This window comes from Schistocerca nitens, chromosome 4 (genome assembly GCF_023898315.1).
Source record: "Schistocerca nitens isolate TAMUIC-IGC-003100 chromosome 4, iqSchNite1.1, whole genome shotgun sequence".
Lineage (NCBI taxonomy): Eukaryota > Metazoa > Arthropoda > Insecta > Orthoptera > Acrididae > Schistocerca > Schistocerca nitens.
Window position 1 is genome coordinate 792,829,903 of NC_064617.1, and position 19,935 is coordinate 792,849,837.

The following is a 19,935-nucleotide window of genomic DNA, read 5'->3' on the forward strand; positions in this document are numbered from 1 at the left end:
ATTACCTCGATCCTCATGTCCTCATGAGATATTCGTGATTTTAGGTATGACACTTACATAATGTTACTGGCGTACTAAGTACATAAATTGAAATTACATTTATAAACATGTATCAGATATTTATCATTTTTCAAAATAAAGTTTTTCACTCTTTGTTCATCAGTCACTTCATTCCTTAATACCAAGATTCACATTTATGTGCATATTTTAGTTTGGTCCATATTTGCTTATAACAATAAAATGAACGATCATTTCTCACTTCAGGAATAGAATTCAGAATTTACATTCTCTTGAGCTTAACAACTAATACATGAGTACAGTGAGTGCTTATTTTCACTAAACTAGAGTGGACAATGTTCGAGCCTCTGTTGACTCATTGTGGTTCAATTACAGTTTAATAACGTAGCATTACACTTGGTGACGCTTTCACTTTCTGTGTTAGCTGTCTACGGCGTTCATCATGCAGTACATCTGTCATTTCCACTGTGGTGCCAAGAATTCAAGTGGCTTTCCGGGTTTTTAATTACAATATGAAACAGAAGAAGTGGAAAATTATTAGTATAACTTACAACCTATTGGATACATTGGTTAAGGATCGGGACTGGTCTGGAGTTCAGAGTCTTCCTATAGTGCACATTCATTTTCTTTGTCCATCAAGAGACAGGATTATAATTCATTTTAGCAGTGTTCAGGAGTGCCGGTATTAATGGCTTTAAGGTCTGAGTAATCTGACAGTCTCTTTCTCACTCATTTTAACTTCAACTCAGGAAAATTGCTTAATTTACGTATGAAAAATGTAGTATGTACGATTGAAGTCATGGCGGTTAGCAGTTTTAAGTTTGGATTGTTTCGTCACCCACACGTCAGCCACTCACAGCGGCTGCACAGAGTTGCGTGGGCTCCAATACTCAGTATCCATTCGCACTCAGGCTGTAACAGAGCTGCCGGATGTCGATCGTCCCTTTTTTTTTTTTCCTTCTGAACTTCGTATCAATCGAGTGCATTGATACACACACCTCGCGTGCGTTTTCCATCGGAGAAGCCGGACACTGAAGCTGCCTCCATACTTCCCTGTCAACTGCCTCCCTTGAGTCTCACAGATAAGTGACGACGAATATTTTAGCTGTCGCTGCACTTAGAACAACACTGAACTTTGCGTTGCACCTATTGTCGTAGCCTTGACTTGTTTTTACACTTGCAGTATAGCACTACCACTAATACACACTGAACAGCTATTCTTGTTATGCACGTCGCACTTTAGTGTGGTTCTTCACACAGCATTCGTGCTCAGTTCCTTCGTCGATAGCGTTCATTTACAAAACAATCAATTTTGCAGGTTCCCTCCATTGGTACAGAAAGACTTATATTCTACTATTTACAAAAGATCACCTACGACATAATATTTACAATTAATGGTCACTCATTTCGTTAAGTCCAGTGAACAACTGCTTTATGAATGGACTCTTTATATCTCAAGGTTTACTTTCACTAGTGAATCTAAAAATATTCTTTCAAACTTTCTTTCAAGGGCTCATCTCCTCATTATGAAAACTACAGATTTCGCAACACTCGTTGCATTTATTCTTTAGTGCACCCAAGATCAGTTTCTACTGCCACGTTAATGCCTGGTTAATGAACCAGGATCAAAAGGAACGGGCACAAGGAAAATGGATTTCGTAAGAGGAGTGTCTTAGGAGACATTTTGACAATAACGAGTACGCATTTGATTCTGAACCTTTTCTTTTGTGCTTTTCTTTGTGCTTGCCAAAATTTTTTATATTTGAGGACAGACTGGATAACAATAGGTCTCCCTCTTTGCTTCATGTACTTAGGAATCGTTCTCTGTTAAAAAAAAAGGGGGGGGGGGTAACGCGTGTCTACTATTTTTCGCATGAATGGAATTACCCACATTTCACAGGGATTACGCAACCTGTCCATAGAAAACATTACCAAAGCTAGCGAAGTTCATCGCACTACGTGTCTCATTTCTCATAAGAATTTGTTCGGGCGCCAAGTGTGATGTAACAAAATAAAAGTGATGTTGTTATTCAATGAAAAACTTGGAATTTGAGATTTAGCATACTGTTTTATCAATCACAATTGACGTAAGAATCGTTGATTGACCATTGTCATAAAATATTGCATTATGAAATGTGAAAAGTCTTTACTTGCAGTTTCGCGTTGCTTGAAGCAATCACAGCTAGCGTGCTACTGATTAAGAAATTGCATTATCGTCTTTATAAATGGCTCTGAGCACTATGGGACTCAACTGCTGAGGTCATTAGTCCCTTAGAACTTAGAACTAGTTAAACCTAACTAACCTAAGGACATCACAAACATCCATGTCCGAGGCAGGATTCGAACCTGGGACCGTAGCGGTCTTGCGGTTCCAGACTGCAACGCCTTTAACCGCACGGCCACTTCGGCCGGCTATCGTCTTTATAATTACTTCATGATCGTAGATACGATCATACCCGGTCGTGAAGTTATTGTTATGAGAAAACAATTTCCTAAGGGACCAGAAAGTTCTTAAGGGCGCAAAAACAACTGTAACATCACACAAAAGGGAAATTCAATATTAAAGCCGTTGCAAGAAGACGATAAAACAGTTTTCTTTTTGTCAATGTAGCACGCACATTGGACTGCTGATCTTGGCGTCTGTAATCTTGGCAAAACTCATAATTAAAATGAAAATAATACTGAGGAGATGGTAGGAATGAGCACTGCTAAATGATTCAGTATTTCCAGAACAGATATTTATTATAACTAAAACATATTTCGTACCTTAAGCTCAGTACTACAATGACGGTAGATTTTTTATGTCCGTTTCACGTTCATTGAGTGCTCTTTTATATGGCCACTGTCCTCTTGAGCCGCTCGTGCATCGTCACAATAAGTTATAACAGTTCTTCTTTTTACACCTCACTCAAACTTAGACGGAACATGTTTTTATTTATTTAGTAAAAACAGTTAGATCAGACCGCCACAAATCTGCGTCCGTCTTACTTAAGAAAAACAGTACAAGTGTTTAGCGCTCAAGGCTTCATTTGTTCTCCAGCGAACAAAATAGTGAAGGATCGCATATCTATCCGTATTCTTCTGTTTATGTTGCCGCCCAAAGATGACGAATTACTTTATTTAGGAAATTCCACCGCTGCTATGCGACGCCTTATTTTACATTAATCATTCTTTATAAACAAGTATTTGCCTTCTGGCTGAAAGTATTAACTATTTGCTGTTTTAATGAAGCCAAAATTGCGAATATCACACCGTACCTAAAATCACGAATATCTCATGAGGACATGAGGATCGAGGTAATCCTTCGGCATTCCCTCTTTCCTCATGGGAGGCGGTGCTCTAGCTTCGTCCATCTGTTGTCTTTTCCTCTTGCGACGTGGCCAGCCCACTGCCATTTCAAGGAACCCACTGTCTCTAAGATGTCACTAACCTTCGTCACAGACCGGATGTCATCTGCCCTTTTCCTATCCTTTCTTGTATAGCCCAGTATTGATCTCTCCATGGCTCTCTGTGCTGTCCTAAGTTTCCCTTTTGTAAATGAGTTGTGTCCATGTCTCGCAGCCATACGTCATCACAGGAAGAATGCATTGATCAAATACTGCTTTCTTCAGATTTACTGGCATTTTTGATCTGAATACTGTTGAATTCTTCCCAAATGCTTGCGTCGCTAGATTTCTGGCCTTATGTCTCCCTTCATATTTTTAATCTGGCCAAGGTAGACATATTCACTGACCTCTTCTAGTAGACTGTCCTTGACTTTCACATCTCCAGCTGGAACCCATTTGTTGAACATCACTTTTGTTTTGGAAAGGTTCATGTTCAAGCCAACCAGCTGACATTCCGATCAAGATCTGTAACTAAGTTTTGGAGCTCTGCGAAGTCTTTGGCCAGTAAGGCAATATCACCAGCAAATATCAAGTTGGTAAGCCTTCTTCCATTAATTCTAATTCCCTTACCTTCCCAGCTCAGCTTTGACATAGCCATTTCCAATACAGCAGAGAACAGTTTTGGGGAGATGGGATTGCCTTGCTTGACACCCCTCATGATGCGGAATTCTTGAGTTGATTCGCCGATGTTAACATAAGCTGAAGAATTCTCGTAGATTTTCCTGAGCACTTCAATGTACGCTGCTCCCACTCCTTGCTTACTCAAAGCTTGGAGGACAGCTACATGATGGCTAACGGAGTCAAATGCCTTTTAAAAGTCAACAAAGGCAATGCAGAGAGGCAGTTGGTATTCATTCGGTTTGTTTATCACTTCACTAACGGTCATAATGTGGTCAATAGTGCTAAAATTGCTTCGGAATCCTGCTTGTTCTATAGGTTGGGCTGAGTCTGGGGTGGAACTAATTCGGTTTAACAAGATCTTTGTGAAAATTTTGTACAAAATTGAGAGCAAGCTGATAGGACGGTAGTTTTTAATATTGTGAATACTTCCTTTCTTGTGTATCAAAATAATCTTAGACTTGTTCCACGATAGTGGGATTGAAGCATAGTGCAGGCAGGAAGTAAATACTTTTGCCAAGGGATTTATTGTTACCTCTCCTGCCAGTTTGAGGATGTCAACGCTGAGCTCATCATCACCCGGCACTGTTCCCTTCTTCATGCTATCTAGAGCACACTTGACTTCCGATGGGAGTATATCTGGAACACTAGGTACATCATTTAATTTAGATATACTCAAATTTTCCCTTGGATTGCTATACAAATTGCTATAAAAGTCTCTGATGAACTTCAAAACCTCCTCCTTTTCAGTGGTTCGACTGTCATTTCCATCGAGTGCGATAATCTGCTTCTTATCGATTGTGAGTTTGTGTTTGGCTGACTTTTAACTTGTCTTGTTCTCCAAGCTTGCGATATTCTGCTTCTTATCGATTGTGAGTTTGTGTTTGGCTGACTTTTAACTTGTCTTGTTCTCCAAGCTTGCTCGTAAGGTGTTTTCAGTGAATTTCTTTATGTCAGTTTTTATTTCTCTTCGCACTGGCTTACATAGTTCGGAATACGTTACCATGTCACCATCGGTTTGGATTTTCATTTCTCTCCTCTGTTGCAAAAGGGTTTCAGTTTTGGCACTGAATTTCTTTGGTTGTTTATTTTTTTGGCATAGGCCACCGACTTCTTGTGCACTTGAAACAATCATTTCCACCAAAACACCATCTTTAGTTACGTGGAACGTGCTGTGGAGGGCTTCTTGGAATTTCGAGGAATGTTCTTCCAGGTTTTTGAGGTTGATTACCCTTCTCTTCCCTTTAATAAGTTTATTCCTTTCATTTCTTACATTGAGTTCGACCCTTGCTCTCACAAGACGGTGATCACTGCCAGTGTTGAGCTGATTTAGCACTGATACGTCTTTTACAATCTGCGGAATGTTTGACAGAATAAAGTCTATCTCATTTTTGACACTGAAATTTGGGCTCCTCCAAGTCCATTTTCGGTCAGGGTGCTTCTTAAAGAACGTATTCATGATGGACATAATGGTGTACTCAGCGAACTGGACTAATCTCTCACCTCTATCGTTTCGGTCTTCGATCCCATAGTTGCCCACCACTGTGTCGCCTTGTTTCTTGGTGCCAACTTTTGCATTGAAATCGCCAATGACCATCTGGAAGTGACAATCGCTACCTTTTCTACAGGTGCTATCCAGACTTTCATAAAAGGATTCAATTTCTTCGTCATGGTGTCTTGAGGTGGGAGCGTACACCTGAACAATCTGTATTTTATACCATTCGACACCTTCAGGACCATTCGAGCTGTCCTGCTGGATGTTCCTTCTAAGACACTCTATCAGCAATATTCTTGTTGATTAAGAACCCAACTCCATTGAGTTTTCCTTCTGGGTCGCCACAAAAGTAAAACAAGTTGCCAGAGCGCAAACGGAGACAGTCTTCCCCTTTTCGGCGTACTTCGCTTAAACCGACAATACTCCAGCTGATTTTTGTAAGCTCTTTCTCGATCTCTTCTAGTCTGTCTTTGCCTATTAGAGAGCGACAGCTATATGTACAGACTTGAATAGTCTATATCTTCTTCTCAGCACCTCTTGGTGTTTGGGACATCAAAGTTGCTCCTACCCGGAGATCCGACTGTGGGGCTATTACTCCGGAAAATTTAACGTTAATGTCACACAACATAACTCATAGGTGAGAAGCATAATCGCCACGCTTGTTTCAGAACGGATTGGCGATACAATTTCCAGGCCGCCCCTGACATGGGGTACAGACGGCTTTGGTAGGCCGCTCCACTAGAGTACAGACGCCACCACGTTGCTAGTTTTGGTCCACCCCGGATATTTCATTTCCCCGGTGCCACCCATATCTGAGAGGCTTTCCCCTATCCGCCGCCTGGGGAGGCGCCCGGGCGCCCGATGGGGGACTAGCAACCACACACGGGCAGTCTATATAGATATATATATATTGTCGAGACGAATTTGTCAGGTAGGATTATTCATTTCTTAGTAAGTATTTCATCTAATTTTTGCCATTCAATGAATATAAAAGTAAATTCGTTACACTGTAGGTTAGTGTCTGAGGACTGGAATAGGTAATTGGTACAGGTCAGTGGCCATTTACGACAGTGCCATTTTGCACCAGAAGATTTGTTTGGTTAGGTTAGTGTTGTTTAACGTCCCGTCGACAACGAGGTCATTAGAGACGGAGCGCAAGCTCGGGTTAGGGAAGGATGGGGAAGGAAATCGGCCGTGCCCTTTCAAAGGAACCATCCCGGCATTTGCCTGAAACGATTTAGGGAAATCATTGGAAAACCTAAATCAGGATGGCTGGAGACGGGATTGAACCGTCGTCCTCCCGAATGCGAGTCCAGTGTGCTAACCACTGCGCCACCTCGCTCGGTTGCACCAGAAGAGCTGTGGGCAAGATAGCATATTGCTTTGCAGAAGTAATCAAAGATGTCTATCTTGAGCGGTCTAATTGATTCGTTTTATCGCAGACCTTTGTTTAATTTCACTACTACTACTACTACTCCTGCTGCTGGTGCAACCTCACACGTGAGGAAACGACCGACCTCTTTCGTGTATCCACTGGTTATCCTACTCAACATGAGTAAATATAAGAGCATCACAATCCAGAGACACCTTGATCAGTCAGAACGCACTCATCGGTAAACATGCAATTCAGTATTCAGCAGCACATATTACACATCCTACATGTATATTGCCTTAAGATAAACAGAATGAGACCTACCATTCTGTGCAGCTGTCAGTCACTGTCTGCCACCACTAGAATCCTTTATAACGTCTGCTGCTACGTGGCCCCATTACAAGCCGTTTCTCTCAGATGATGACCACCACTACTATTTTACGGGTGCGGTTAGGTTATAGGAATCAGAGAGGCAGTAGGCAATTGATTTCCGCAATAAATTTCATCTAGTAATAAAAAATCGTTCAAATGGCTCTGAGCACTATGGGACTTAACATCTGTGGTCATCAGTCCCTTAGAACTACTTAAACCCAACTAACCTAAGGACATCACACACATGCATGCCCGAGGCAGGATTCGAGCCTGCGACCGTAGCGCTCACGCGGTTCCAGACTGAAGCGCCTAGAACCGCACGGCCACACCGGCCGGCATCTAGTAATAGCTAATACTAACTCATTCATCACCATCAAAGCCAGCACTAGTACTTGCTCCTGTCGACCGCAGCCCAGACAAACAGCTCGTTGAACTATTATCCTTGACTTAGAGCTTACGAAGGCATAATAGTGCCGTCCGTTGCACATAACGCAGCTTGTGAACAGTATAAGTCAAACTGGTATGAGAATTGCGTTCAATAATTTTTAACAAATACAAAATTACCTAGTAACGGTTTGCAATAGATATTCAGTACGAGGATCTGTCGCTGTCATAAGTCAGTGACAAGCAGGGGCACCGTTTTTTGACGCCGGGAGAGACCTAACTAATTACTGTTGTGCTTAGTATGCATCCGAATATCATTTTTTCATCTTCCACTACTTCATTATCGGTTCACTGACGGATGATCAATGTTTCAGATACATGACATTGACAAGAGAACTAAAAATCAGCATTTAACAAAACCAGAAGACACTGAAATGAAAATAATCTGGTCCACAGAGATTATCGGATTCATTTTACGACAGGTTTCGGCACCAGCGAGGACTTCTGTGCAGACAACTACCCTGGACCGGTGCCCTTCTCCGAGTACGAGGCGGCGACGTTCTCGGGTATGCTGTCGGATAACGAACCAGGGACACTGTTGTTGTACGGCAGCTTTCACGCGTACGGCCAGAGGATCATGTTTCCTTACGGCGTCCCTGGCAACGTGGCCTCCAACTACGATGAGCTGGTGAGTCTTCCTTCTTGAGGTTATGACTGGTGTCTCTGGTTTCCCATGTCGTTCTCTTTCTCCTGTTTATTGTTTTACGTCTTATGAATTATTTAATTTTGTATATACAAAAGCAGAGTCTGCAACACTGCTTCTCAGTTTTATGTCGTCAAATGTCATTCAGTGTCCCCCTGCCCCTCTTCTTGCTTCAATTAGATACCTGAGATGATAGAAAGACTGATTGTGTTCTGCGCTAAATTTCAGCTAGTAATACCCAGTACTCCGTTTAAGAATGACAAGAGAAGGAGTACTTCGAAAAATATCGGGAGATATGGGAAGATTCCAGTTACATTACATCGTGGTCAGGCAGATTCTAAAATCAAATATTGCATTTCAAGGCGTACGGAGGAGCAGATATTGGTTCAGAGCACAATTTAGTAATTATGAAGAGTAGGCTGAAGTCTGAGACACTAATCAGGAAGAATCGGCGCTCAAAAAAGTGGGATACAGAAGTACTAAGGAATGAATATACACACTTGAAGTTCTCTGAGGCTATAGATACTAAGATGATTAATAGCTGAGTGGGAAAATGAGTTGGAAAAGAATGGATATCTCTAAAAAGAGCACTCACGGAAGTTTTAAGGAAAAACATTGGTACAGGGAAGGTCATCGCAAAGAAAACATGGCAAACAGAAGAAATACTTCAGTTGATCGACGAAAGAGGGAAGTACAAAAGTGTTCAAGGATTTTTATGTATACAGAAATAGAAGTCATTACGTAATGAAATAAATCGGAAGTGCTGAAAAGATAAGGCGAAACGGTTGACTGAATAATTTGAAGTCATCGAGATAGAAGTAACTGTCGGAAGGACTGACCCAGCAGACAGGGGCAGTCAAAAAAACCTCCGGTGCAATTAAAAGCAGGAGCGGTAGCATTAAGTGGGCAATGGTAATTCCTCTGTTAAATGCAGAAGAGAGAGCAGACAGGTGGAAAGAGTATTTTGGAGACCTCTGTGAGAGGGAGGGCTTGACCGTTTACGTTACGAAAAAGAAACATTAGTAGGCAGGAAGAGGTAGGGGGATTCAGTATTAGAATCAGCATTTAGAAGAGCTTTGGGGAACTGAAGATGAAATAATGCAGAAGGGATAGATAACATTCTAACATTTCCAAAATCATTGAGAGAAATGGTTACAAAACAGCTATTCAGGCTGTTGTGCAGAATGTTTGAGATTGGCGAAGTACTATTAGACTTCCAGAAAAACATCATCTACACAATTCCATAGTTAGGAAGATCTGAGAGAATCATCGCACAATCATTTAAACAGCTCATGCATCCAAGCTGGTGACAAGAATAATACACAGAAGAACTAAAAGTAAAATTGAAGGTCTGGTAGATGACGATCAATTTGGCTTTAGGAAAGGAAAAGGCACCAGAGAGGCAGTTCTGACCTTGTGGCTGAGCATATATATATATATATATATATATATGGATATTTGTGTGTGACATAACACAAATATCCATTTATTAAAAAAAGAGGAAAAAGACACTCCCTCAAGAAAGAATGACACGGTTTCACACAGGAAATACACACACACACATGCATACACACACACACAACAAATGAAAAATATCGAACCACACACACGACACAAACAGAAGACACCAGATGAACACACAACAACTGTTGGCAACACTACACACCGAAAACACACATATGTTGATCACAAAATGGAAAGTGCAAGTGATGCATGCGCTGTGACAAATGTGGGTGAAAGAATGTCAGTAATCAGCCAGCTGGAGCACACGCATGAGTTAACAGCGCTGGAAATCATAAGTAACACCGAACGATAATTTCACATTACAGCAAAACAAGACGAAATGCAACACAGCAGCAAGTTGCATCTACCACATAATACGTTTATTGTATATATAAAAATTATTTATTACAGGCCACTGAAGATGCTTCCCAAATAAAAGAAGCGAAATGCGTATGGCAATAAACAAACTGCCTTCAATTAATTGCATAGACGGAACATACCTCCACAAATTTAAAGCAACTTAGGAAAGATGGAGAACAGAAAAAAATGTCGATATTACATCTGTGTACTAGTAATACTGTAGAATACTGAAATGCTTTGCAGACAGAGGCTGTAGGATATGTTTTTAGTAATTAAAACTTTCTTGCTTTCTCATTCAGCTCGAAATGACTCAGAGAGCCAGCGAAGCTCTAGCAGCCAGATACGGCACATCCTATACCGTCGGTAGCGTGCTGGATCTTCTGTGTAAGTATCACAGTGTCCTGACTGCTATTTCAATTAATCTAAAAAATTAAATCATTGCATATTTTCTCTTCAAATTGCTTTGCCTGTAACTCTTTGCAGCCAATATTCACGCTGCAAACTTTTAATACTACGGGAACAACATGCAAGGTTTATCACCTGAATTTTAAAGACAGTTGTGAGGTAGCAAGCACTTACCTATGTTTCTAGTGGCGACCGAGTTATTGATTTTTCTCCATCACGTGGCCAAGGTGAGGATGGCAGAGGTTAACACATGCCATGAGAAGAGCTTACAAAGATATTGCGTAATAATCTGAAGTAAAATTAAATGTTTGAATATTGTTAAATATTTAGTCATATTATGTTAAACTAAACCAATGATCAAAAGTTTCGAGTGTCAGCATTATCTGATAATTAACTGTTTCAAAAATCGAATTTTACGAAATATTGAACTTAGAAAGTTCGAATTTTGGAATTAGGTTCAGTTGGTTATAAGAAAATTCTGTAGAAGTTTTCATGTAGCTATCTCTTTTACATTTCAAATTATTCCACTTGTTTCGAAATCTAAAAGTATATCAAATAGAAGTCAGGGAGTTCTACTATTGAAATTAGTTTCATCTTATGGTAAAAACACATGTTAGATGTTTTATGAAGCTACCTCCTTTACTTCTTAGATTATTGAGCAAATACCAACTTTTGTGACAAAAACTAAAAAAAATGAGTTAGATTAACTTATCTCAGTGCATAAGACACAAAGCTAGAATGAACAGCTCTTTATTTTATGTAAGTAATAATGAAACAGTATCAACTTTGACTATGATATTGTAACTTTATATAGACACAGAAAATTAGAAAGTGGCCACTATCTACCAATGGTTCCGTTTGAAATACTCTGGAGGTTAAAATTAAACGTTATCAGGCTGAGAATTTTATACAATATAAAGAGAGTACAGACTTACTTAGAGAAAAAATTGGCATCGGTATAGGTCTTCCACTAACAACGTCATAAATAATTTTGTAATAAAAAAAGGGTTCTGGGTTAGCACTGAAGCACATGCTGAAAGCAGTTTAAGAGCGAGTGATTCCCTAGCAGATCGCAATGCGAGTATATAATACCGTCTGTGTAGGCACTGAGGAGGTTATTCGATCGCCGTCAGTCATACGGGATGCGTTACGCTCCGCTGCAGAATGTGCTGTAATTGGCTCCGTGACAGTCCGATGAAGCCTCGGAACGTGTTGACGACTGACGCTATCGATTTGTCGATCGAATGAAATATAGCGTATGTCTCGTGAAAATGTATGAAAGTGAACCTAATTAAATTAATGATTTACTGGGAAACCCGTGTTTCATTTTGGACGTTCTGTTTCGTGTGCTGCGCTATACTATACAAAACCGCGCGGCAAGTGGCTGAGATTATTCTCCACTTTTAAGGAGAGCAGTTAACTTTACGTAATTCCGAACAACAGTAGAAATCGTCTCTGAACTGTGTCAAGAACAAGCTTTAATAACTTTCCAAACAAATTCTTGCGCGAATAAACTTTTGTCAGATTATAGTGCTCAGCTAAACGACAGCAGACTTTTATTTATCGTCGTGGTTGCTGATTTCTCTGCCTTATTGTTAGAGAGCTAGAACATTTTATTTGAGTGTCGGCGTGGAGTATGGTGGACCTGTGGACCGAAGACTGTGAACAGCACGTCCTCCATCGTTTTCAGTCTGTTTGCACAAATGGTTTCCAGGCCTTTGTAAAATACTGTGATATCCTAAAATCACACAGGCCACCAATATTTCAACTTATAAGACTAAGTAAGAAACCAAATACTTTTACCCATCGCCCCACACAGTATTCTTACGTATTTCTCTATGCATTACCCTCTATACAATAACCTTTCGATCAGTGCAGCTGTTCAACATGTATTCCATACACGGGAACGAAGACACTGTCCGATCCCTTTTTGTATATGGGGATAGGTGTACGTCAGAGAGACCCGAACATGGATATTTCAGAAATATGAGGTACATATCCCTCTGCTCACACCCATACCACGTTTGTAGGCGGCAACGGGATTATGTTGCAGTCTTTTGTCCAAAGATTAGTTTGATTAATTTGATGCGACTCTTCATCCTAGTCTCTACAGTGGAAGTCTCTTCGTATCTGCACAACTATTGAAACCTACATACTACATTAGCTTCAAGCTGCTTACTGTATTCAGGTCTTGATCACCCACTCCCTCTCCAACTTCTCACAATTACCAAATTAACTATATTGATACTACCAGTCAATGTTTTTTATTTTATCACAAATCTGCAACCTATGACTGTTTTTAAAATTAAATTAATCTCGCTGAATCAATTCGACACCATGGAATGAAACAAATTTTATATTCTCTTTGCACGAGCCATTATTAGTTGTTTCTCTGACAGAATAACATTACGTACCTTCTTTTAGTGACTCATTTCGTAATCTGATTCCCTCGTTATCGTCTGATTCAATTCAAATTATCCTTAATCAAATGATCTGCCAATTACTTTGCGGTGCCTGACAGAATAACGTCGTCAAGAAACACCTATGTTCTCATTTCTTCTCCCTGAACTGTACTTTCCTTTTTAAATATCTCCTTGAATTCTTTTACTGCTTTCTCAGAGTATAAATTGAATAATATACCAAGGAAACGAATGGAAGACCATGTTATGGAAAGGCATGGTGAAGTAGACGAATTTGAAAACGGAGACATTATCTGCTAGAAGAATTTGCCAGAGTACTAAAAGACCTTATTCAAAACAAGACATCATTCACTCAGAATTATTAAGCACCTTGGTAGATTATACCATGACGCAGTATGTCGCCTTCTATGAAGGTTACATGACACACAGATATGCGGAAACGTCACCGAGTGATGTGGCGCAGTAGGTAGCACAATGAACTCGCATTCATGATGACGACGGTTCAAAGCCACGTCCGGCCATCCAGATTTAAGTTTTTCGTGATTTCCCTAAATCGCTCCAGGTAAATGCCGGGATGGTTTCTTTAAAAGGGTGCGGCCGATTTCCTTCCCCATCCATGACACCATCTAAGCTTGTGCTCCGTCCCTACTGACCTGGATGTCGACGGGATGATAAACCCAATCTTCCTCCCTTTCTTCCACAGACTTCAAGAAGAAGCTAATATTCCAAATAAGTCAGATGTTAATAGGTGTTAATAATACTGAATAAATATTTTAATAAGTCATGGCTGCAAAATAGTGATACATATTATGTACAGCACTAGGGAAAAAACTGTTAGAAACTGATCCCGGTGAATATCAGTTTGGGTTGAGGATAAACGTATGATCACATGAGGCAATACTCGTTCTACGACATAAAATATCTGTTCAGAAATATTGAGACACACTTATGTAGTACCAAAATTACTATCGGCTATCACAAGAAGAGGGTATGCCATTATAAAAGTGGGCGGTGGGTATTGTGTTTCCAGTAGAAATGCAATAACAGTAGAAAAGGTCACTCAAAACTGCTCAGTGACTTCGAATATGTAGTACTCACTGGATGTCACCTCGGTGACAAATACATAAAAGATATTTGCATCCTAAATTTGCCCAAGCTGGTTGCTGGTAATGTGACTGTGTCTTGGAAACACGAAGAAACAATCACAACCAAATCACGCTCGACTAGACGTTATCTTCTGACAGGCGGAGGCCGTCTAACACTGCAGAAGGTGGTTGTAAAATATACAGTTCTGTATTAACATGTCAATACCACCTAATGGAACACCTTTGGTATGAGAGATCACAGCGTCCAACATTACTACCTTCTCTTGTTTCATCCCTTCAGGAGGAATTCGTTGCCATTCTTTCATAGACATTCAGACACCTTAGTCAAAGTTTCCCCAGCAGAGTTCAAGCGATCACAAAGACGAAAGGTCGACAAACCCATTTTTAATATCCAATGATACTCAGGATGCTTTAGATCAGACAGTGTATCTTAGACGATGGACTGAAAAAGGCAAATACACATTTATAATATTCGCAGGCTTACGAAAGTATTTGACAACATTGACTGACGAACACTGTTGAATTTTGAAGGTATCTTGAATAAAGTAAAGGGAGCGAAAGGGTATATACAACTTTTACTGATACCAGACTGTAGTTGTAAGAGTCGAATGATATGAAATAAATGCAGCAGTTGAGAAGGGAGTGGGGGCTGTAGTGTACTCCTATGCCATGTCATGAATTCTGAGCAAGCTGTAAAAGAGGGTAAGGGGAATAACGATTGCTTCTGACAATGTAAACCTCTCAAAGATGGCTATGGACTTGGAAGTTTAGTTCAAGGTGAATGATAGTGTCAGGGAAATCGCTTACAATATTAACACCAACAGTAGTATTAATGTGTAGTACAAACAAGTCAGGCAATGCAGACGAAATTATATCAGATAATGAGAGCCAAGAGTCGTGGACGGGTTTTTGTATGACCAAAGTAGAGAGGGTATAAAATTAATACCATTATTATGAAGATTATAAAACTAAACCCAATATCTTAATAAAATTCAAAAAATGACTATAAAATCAAAGTTTTGCAATTTGAAATAAATAAATCATAGATTAATAACTTTAAACTTGACCCTTAAAGAATAAATAAGTTAATATTTATATCTAAGAAGTTAAATAAAAACAAATTAAGTTTAAAATAATATTTTTTTAAGAAACAAATCGAGGTGAGTATGTAAACCTCAAAATTTTGAGAAACATTGATACAAAAGGTACAAGAAATTAAATTTACTTTAACAAATTTAAATTAATGGTCCATAAACCACTTACAATACCAGAAAACTACAATATAAAAAATCAGTTCCACAATACACACCAAGACAATATAATACAGTAAAATTATTTTTATTGAACAATTAAATAAAGAAAAATCTAATACGATATAATTAATAATCAAGATCCCGATTTGCACAGAAAAATTTTCAGTATGCGCAAAATATTTTGCTAAAAAGTCCTATCATGAACCTGTTCCTAGCATTTCTGAAAAGAGAAATTTATTAACACTGATTATAAATTTAATTGTTAAGAAATATTTCCTGAAAGTAAATGTCAGGAATGTAGCCTAGCGAAATAAAACGTGGACGATTGGCGTCATTGCCAAGAACAGAACAGAAGCGTTTGTAACATGTTGGTACACATGAGCAGACTGAGTAAATGAGTAGACTGAGTAAATAATAAAAAGGTAGTGTATCGAACTCTGAATGATAGCGCATTAGGACATAATTTTGCAAGAGAAACGATCGATTGATAGAACACATTCTGCGGCATCCAGTAATAATGAAGTTAATTATGGAGGAGTGTATAGGGGCCGGGGTAAAAATTTTATATGGTGACCAAGACGTGAACACCTTAAGCTAGTTCAAATGGATGTCCGTTTCAGTAGTTATGCAGAGCTGAAGAGGCTTCCGTAGGATATATAGAGTGGAGAGCTCCATGTACTGCGTCTTCAGAGTATAGCCCGTGAAAAAGAATCAATAGAAGACACTTGTAAAATTTATATCAGGTCCAGAACGAAACAAATTCATTTAAAGTAATACCCTTCTAGCACAGAATATTAATGTAGTTCTGCTTTTCGTATCAAGGGCGTTATGTACTACACTATTAACATATCTGTTGTAACAGACTGGTTATTAATCATGTCTTACCGAACCAAATTAACATTTTCTCGAAGCTCAATTCTAAGTTTTACACACTCACGTTGCAATAACTGTTTCTCCTTTTTTTTCCTTTTGCCTCTCCTTTGATGTGTGGGATGATTCCGTAATGATTTTATAAATTTTTAGGCGTGAAGGAGAAGGTAAATGTATCAATTTGAGGTAAGGGACGCTGGTCCCAAAAACAACCGCCTCGAAAGTTGTGATACCTATGGGAGTACACCTATCGGTACTTTTGTTGCTAAGGCTGTAGGGTAAGCGACTTTCAGAGGAAGAAGTATGAACCAAAAGAATAAGATTGTCTTGCAAACATGGGCTGTAAAATGCTTAGCTTAAGAGCTGTGGGCATTTGCTCAGTAGAAGAAATATATTAATGGAATAGTGAAGATGAATGGATGCTCTTAGTCTTGAGGTATGCATTATATAACCCATATTTACTGGATTTTTTCTTGTTTTTGTCCATAGTATCACCTCTGAAAGTTGTCTGCTTACAGTCTTAGCAACAGTTTGCAGGTGTATGTATTCCACTGTCGGATGTATTAGAAAAGTTCTCTCTTATAACTTTCGACTCCGTCGTTTCCGGACACGGGTCTCTTACCTCAGATTAATCCATTTAGCATTCTCTGTCATCCTTGTATGTATGGTGGGAAGAATGGTACGTAGTGCACTCGGCCTCGTAATGGAGACAGAGGAGCTACTTGACTGAATAGTCGCCTGTCCTCGAGCTGGAAAATCTCAGAAATGCCCGGCAGAGCGGTGTGCTGACCACATGGCCCTCCACACATCTGCATGAGGCCGCAGAGCAGACGATGACACTGCGGCCGGTGGACATCGCTTTCGTAACTCCCACCTTTCCCCAATCACATTAATATGACCTCCAAGTACGTTCAACGACAATGTGCAGTAACCACTCAAAGACACAAAGTTGTAGCACTACCAAAAGACTGCATTTAAATAGTGTCGGGTGGACGCGAAAAAACAGTGCGGTCGTTGTCGTAATGTGGAAACGTAGCGATTTAGCTGACGTCCAAAAGCGTATGATCATTACCTCAGGGACCAAGGGTGGAAGCACTGCCGAAGCGATTATGTCCGTGAACTGTTCAGGTGAACAGCCGCGCACGTGTTGAACAACTGGGCGCGCAGATGAACGAAGGGGCTGCCAACAATGTCTCTTCAAAGACCGTTCAGGGAACATTACTACATATGGGTCTCCGGAAGAGGGGATGTTTCATCCACTCAGGTTGACTACTGTATATACATGACAAAGGCAGGAATTTTCACACCAATACCGTAACCCGACGTCCACTGAGTGGCGACAGGTGTTCTTTGCAGATGAATCACGTTTTATGCTCCGTGGGCCAGATAGGCGCTGTCGTGTACGGCTCGAAACGTCTGAAAGGAAACTCCCTGCACACAGGAGGGAGCGTTGTGGTCTGGAAAATGTTTTGTTTCATTCCCTAGGTGATATTGGCATTCTGGAAGGCACTGCGGATCGAACGAAGAAGGTTTCTATCATTGGAAATCAAGTCGAGTTTGTTTTCCCTAGGCACAATGGCATCTACCAGCAGGATCATGCGACGTGTCACACAGCTCGCAATGTGTGTGCTTCGTTCGAATAGCACCAGGATAAGTTTGCTGTACTCCGCTTGCCTTCAAACTCATCGGATTAACGTCCAATCGACAGTTTATGAGACCACCTCGCTCGGACCGTGCTATGGATCCTCAGCCGACAAATCTAGCCGAGCTGGCCTCGGCACTAGAGTCGTCATGGTTCAACATCCCTGTCGGAACCTTCTAGAACCTCAATGGCCATCTTCCTGCACGTCTCACGCCGCAAAAGTTGCTTATTCAGGCTTTTACAGGTGGTCACATTAACGTGACTGGACAGTGTATTTAAAGTATAACGAGGAGACTATTTTAACTGTAGATAAGCATTTCGTAGACATTCAAGAAATACGTTTGAGGGACGGAATGTGCTAACCAGAAACATATGGGACGTAACGTATTGACTTAAACAAGCGCTGCCTTAGAAATGTTAGTACATTTTGTTTACTTAAAGATCACTGTCTGTTTCAGTAATGCCTAAACATTTTCCCTAATCTCGTATGTACATCACCAACATGTTTCTCATTTTATTTACTTTTGGGTCCTTCATTCACAACTTTCGTCTAAATCATGACTTTGAGAATGTTTGTTAATAAGATGTAGGGTAACATAGCCTCTGTGAGAAGTGAAACAGTTTCTGTTTTGACATGTTTTAGCTCCAGCATCGGGGTCTAGCATCGACTGGATGCAGGGCGTGGTCGGTCACGAGTACAATATTGCGTGGGAGCTGAGGGACGAGGGACAGTACGGATACCTGCTGCCTGAGGACCAGATCGTCCCCACTTGCCAGGAGGCGTTCGACAGCTTGGTCTCCATCCTCCGGGATTTGCTCTAAGACGACAAAATGCGAAAGAAGCACTAGTCCTAGTCACAGCTCTGGGCCAACACTGCAGTGTGGCGCACGGAGCATCACTGTCTTTTTCTATGAACGACTTCGTTTTGGACACGTCCAGTAGAGAATTCATGCAAAAGTAATTACTACATGTGTTCATCTATTGAATATAGGTGGTCCAGTCAGAATCGCATAACTAGACGCAACACATTTTATGTTTCCAAATGAGTTCCGGTTTGAACAGATTTATCTCCATAAGAAAAAGGAACTGTATGGAAAAATGTGTGATTTCAAGAAAAACTGGTACTTTTATTCCTGCCCATCCAGCATTGCTACGTAAACTGTTCCATTATCAATATTCTGTAAAATATATATCAAGACATAGAGAAACAAGGCCAAGTTAATCATTTTAAATTGCACATTTTTAATTAATTCAGTTTTTAGGTATTTGTGGTTTATGTAATAAACTGAAAACTAAATAGAAACAATAACAATTATTTTATCAGTTCTACAAATTAATACGAAAGTGTAATCTGGCCTAGTGTGGGGGAAAGATGATTCTGATCAAGGGTCAAAATGACGACACTGATAAAAGTTGACAATTTTTTATTGTTAGAAAGTAAGAGACAGTACATTAATTAATGATAAATATATATATTTGTTATTAAATGGTAGATAATGAAAGGATTATTGTGTATAAAATCAATATAATTCAAGATTAGTGCATTTCATTCTGAAAAGTCACGTAACAATTTTCCGCCTTCAAAGTTCGAGAGCAGACCTCATACCACCGTGGCATTTGCAGTCTACTGGCGGATTGTCAAATAAATCCTACTGTATGCAGGGCACCGCCCTGCACTCTCTTTGAGCGTTTTCCTCTGTTTCCGTAAACGTTCTTGACCCATCTTCCGTTCTTCCTTATGACCGAACATCTTTTCCATTGGGGAACCTGTTAATACACTTGCATATTGCATACCCGGACATTTACGTTCTCTCGTTTAGACGGTGGTTTGAAACCAAGTATACTTTGGCAGTGATTCAGGACCATAAAGCACCATTTTACTGAAGGTGCTACTTCTTCATTTTACTCTACCTTGTGTTTATCAGGACAGTTATAAATTTTAGTGGACGGGTCTGTAAATGTTATATCCTGAGCAGGAGCGCTTTCAGTCTCGTTATCATCTGTAACCAGAACACGATCCGTGCTTT

The 19,935-nt window shown here is 40.1% G+C and overlaps 1 protein-coding gene across 1 annotated transcript in view; it reads left to right on the forward strand.

The window, feature by feature from the left end:
* The window catches only part of LOC126251876 (zinc carboxypeptidase-like), a 129,391-nt gene extending 109,984 nt beyond the window's left edge, over positions 1-19,407 (forward strand). Inside the window, exons 8-10 of the mRNA XM_049952566.1 lie at positions 8,128-8,333; positions 10,511-10,595; positions 18,551-19,407. Coding sequence (XP_049808523.1) covers positions 8,128-8,333; positions 10,511-10,595; positions 18,551-18,729 — 470 coding nt within the window. The 3' untranslated portion in view covers positions 18,730-19,407. The remainder of the gene's footprint in view (positions 1-8,127; positions 8,334-10,510; positions 10,596-18,550) is intronic.
* Positions 19,408-19,935: the final 528 nt, after the last annotated feature.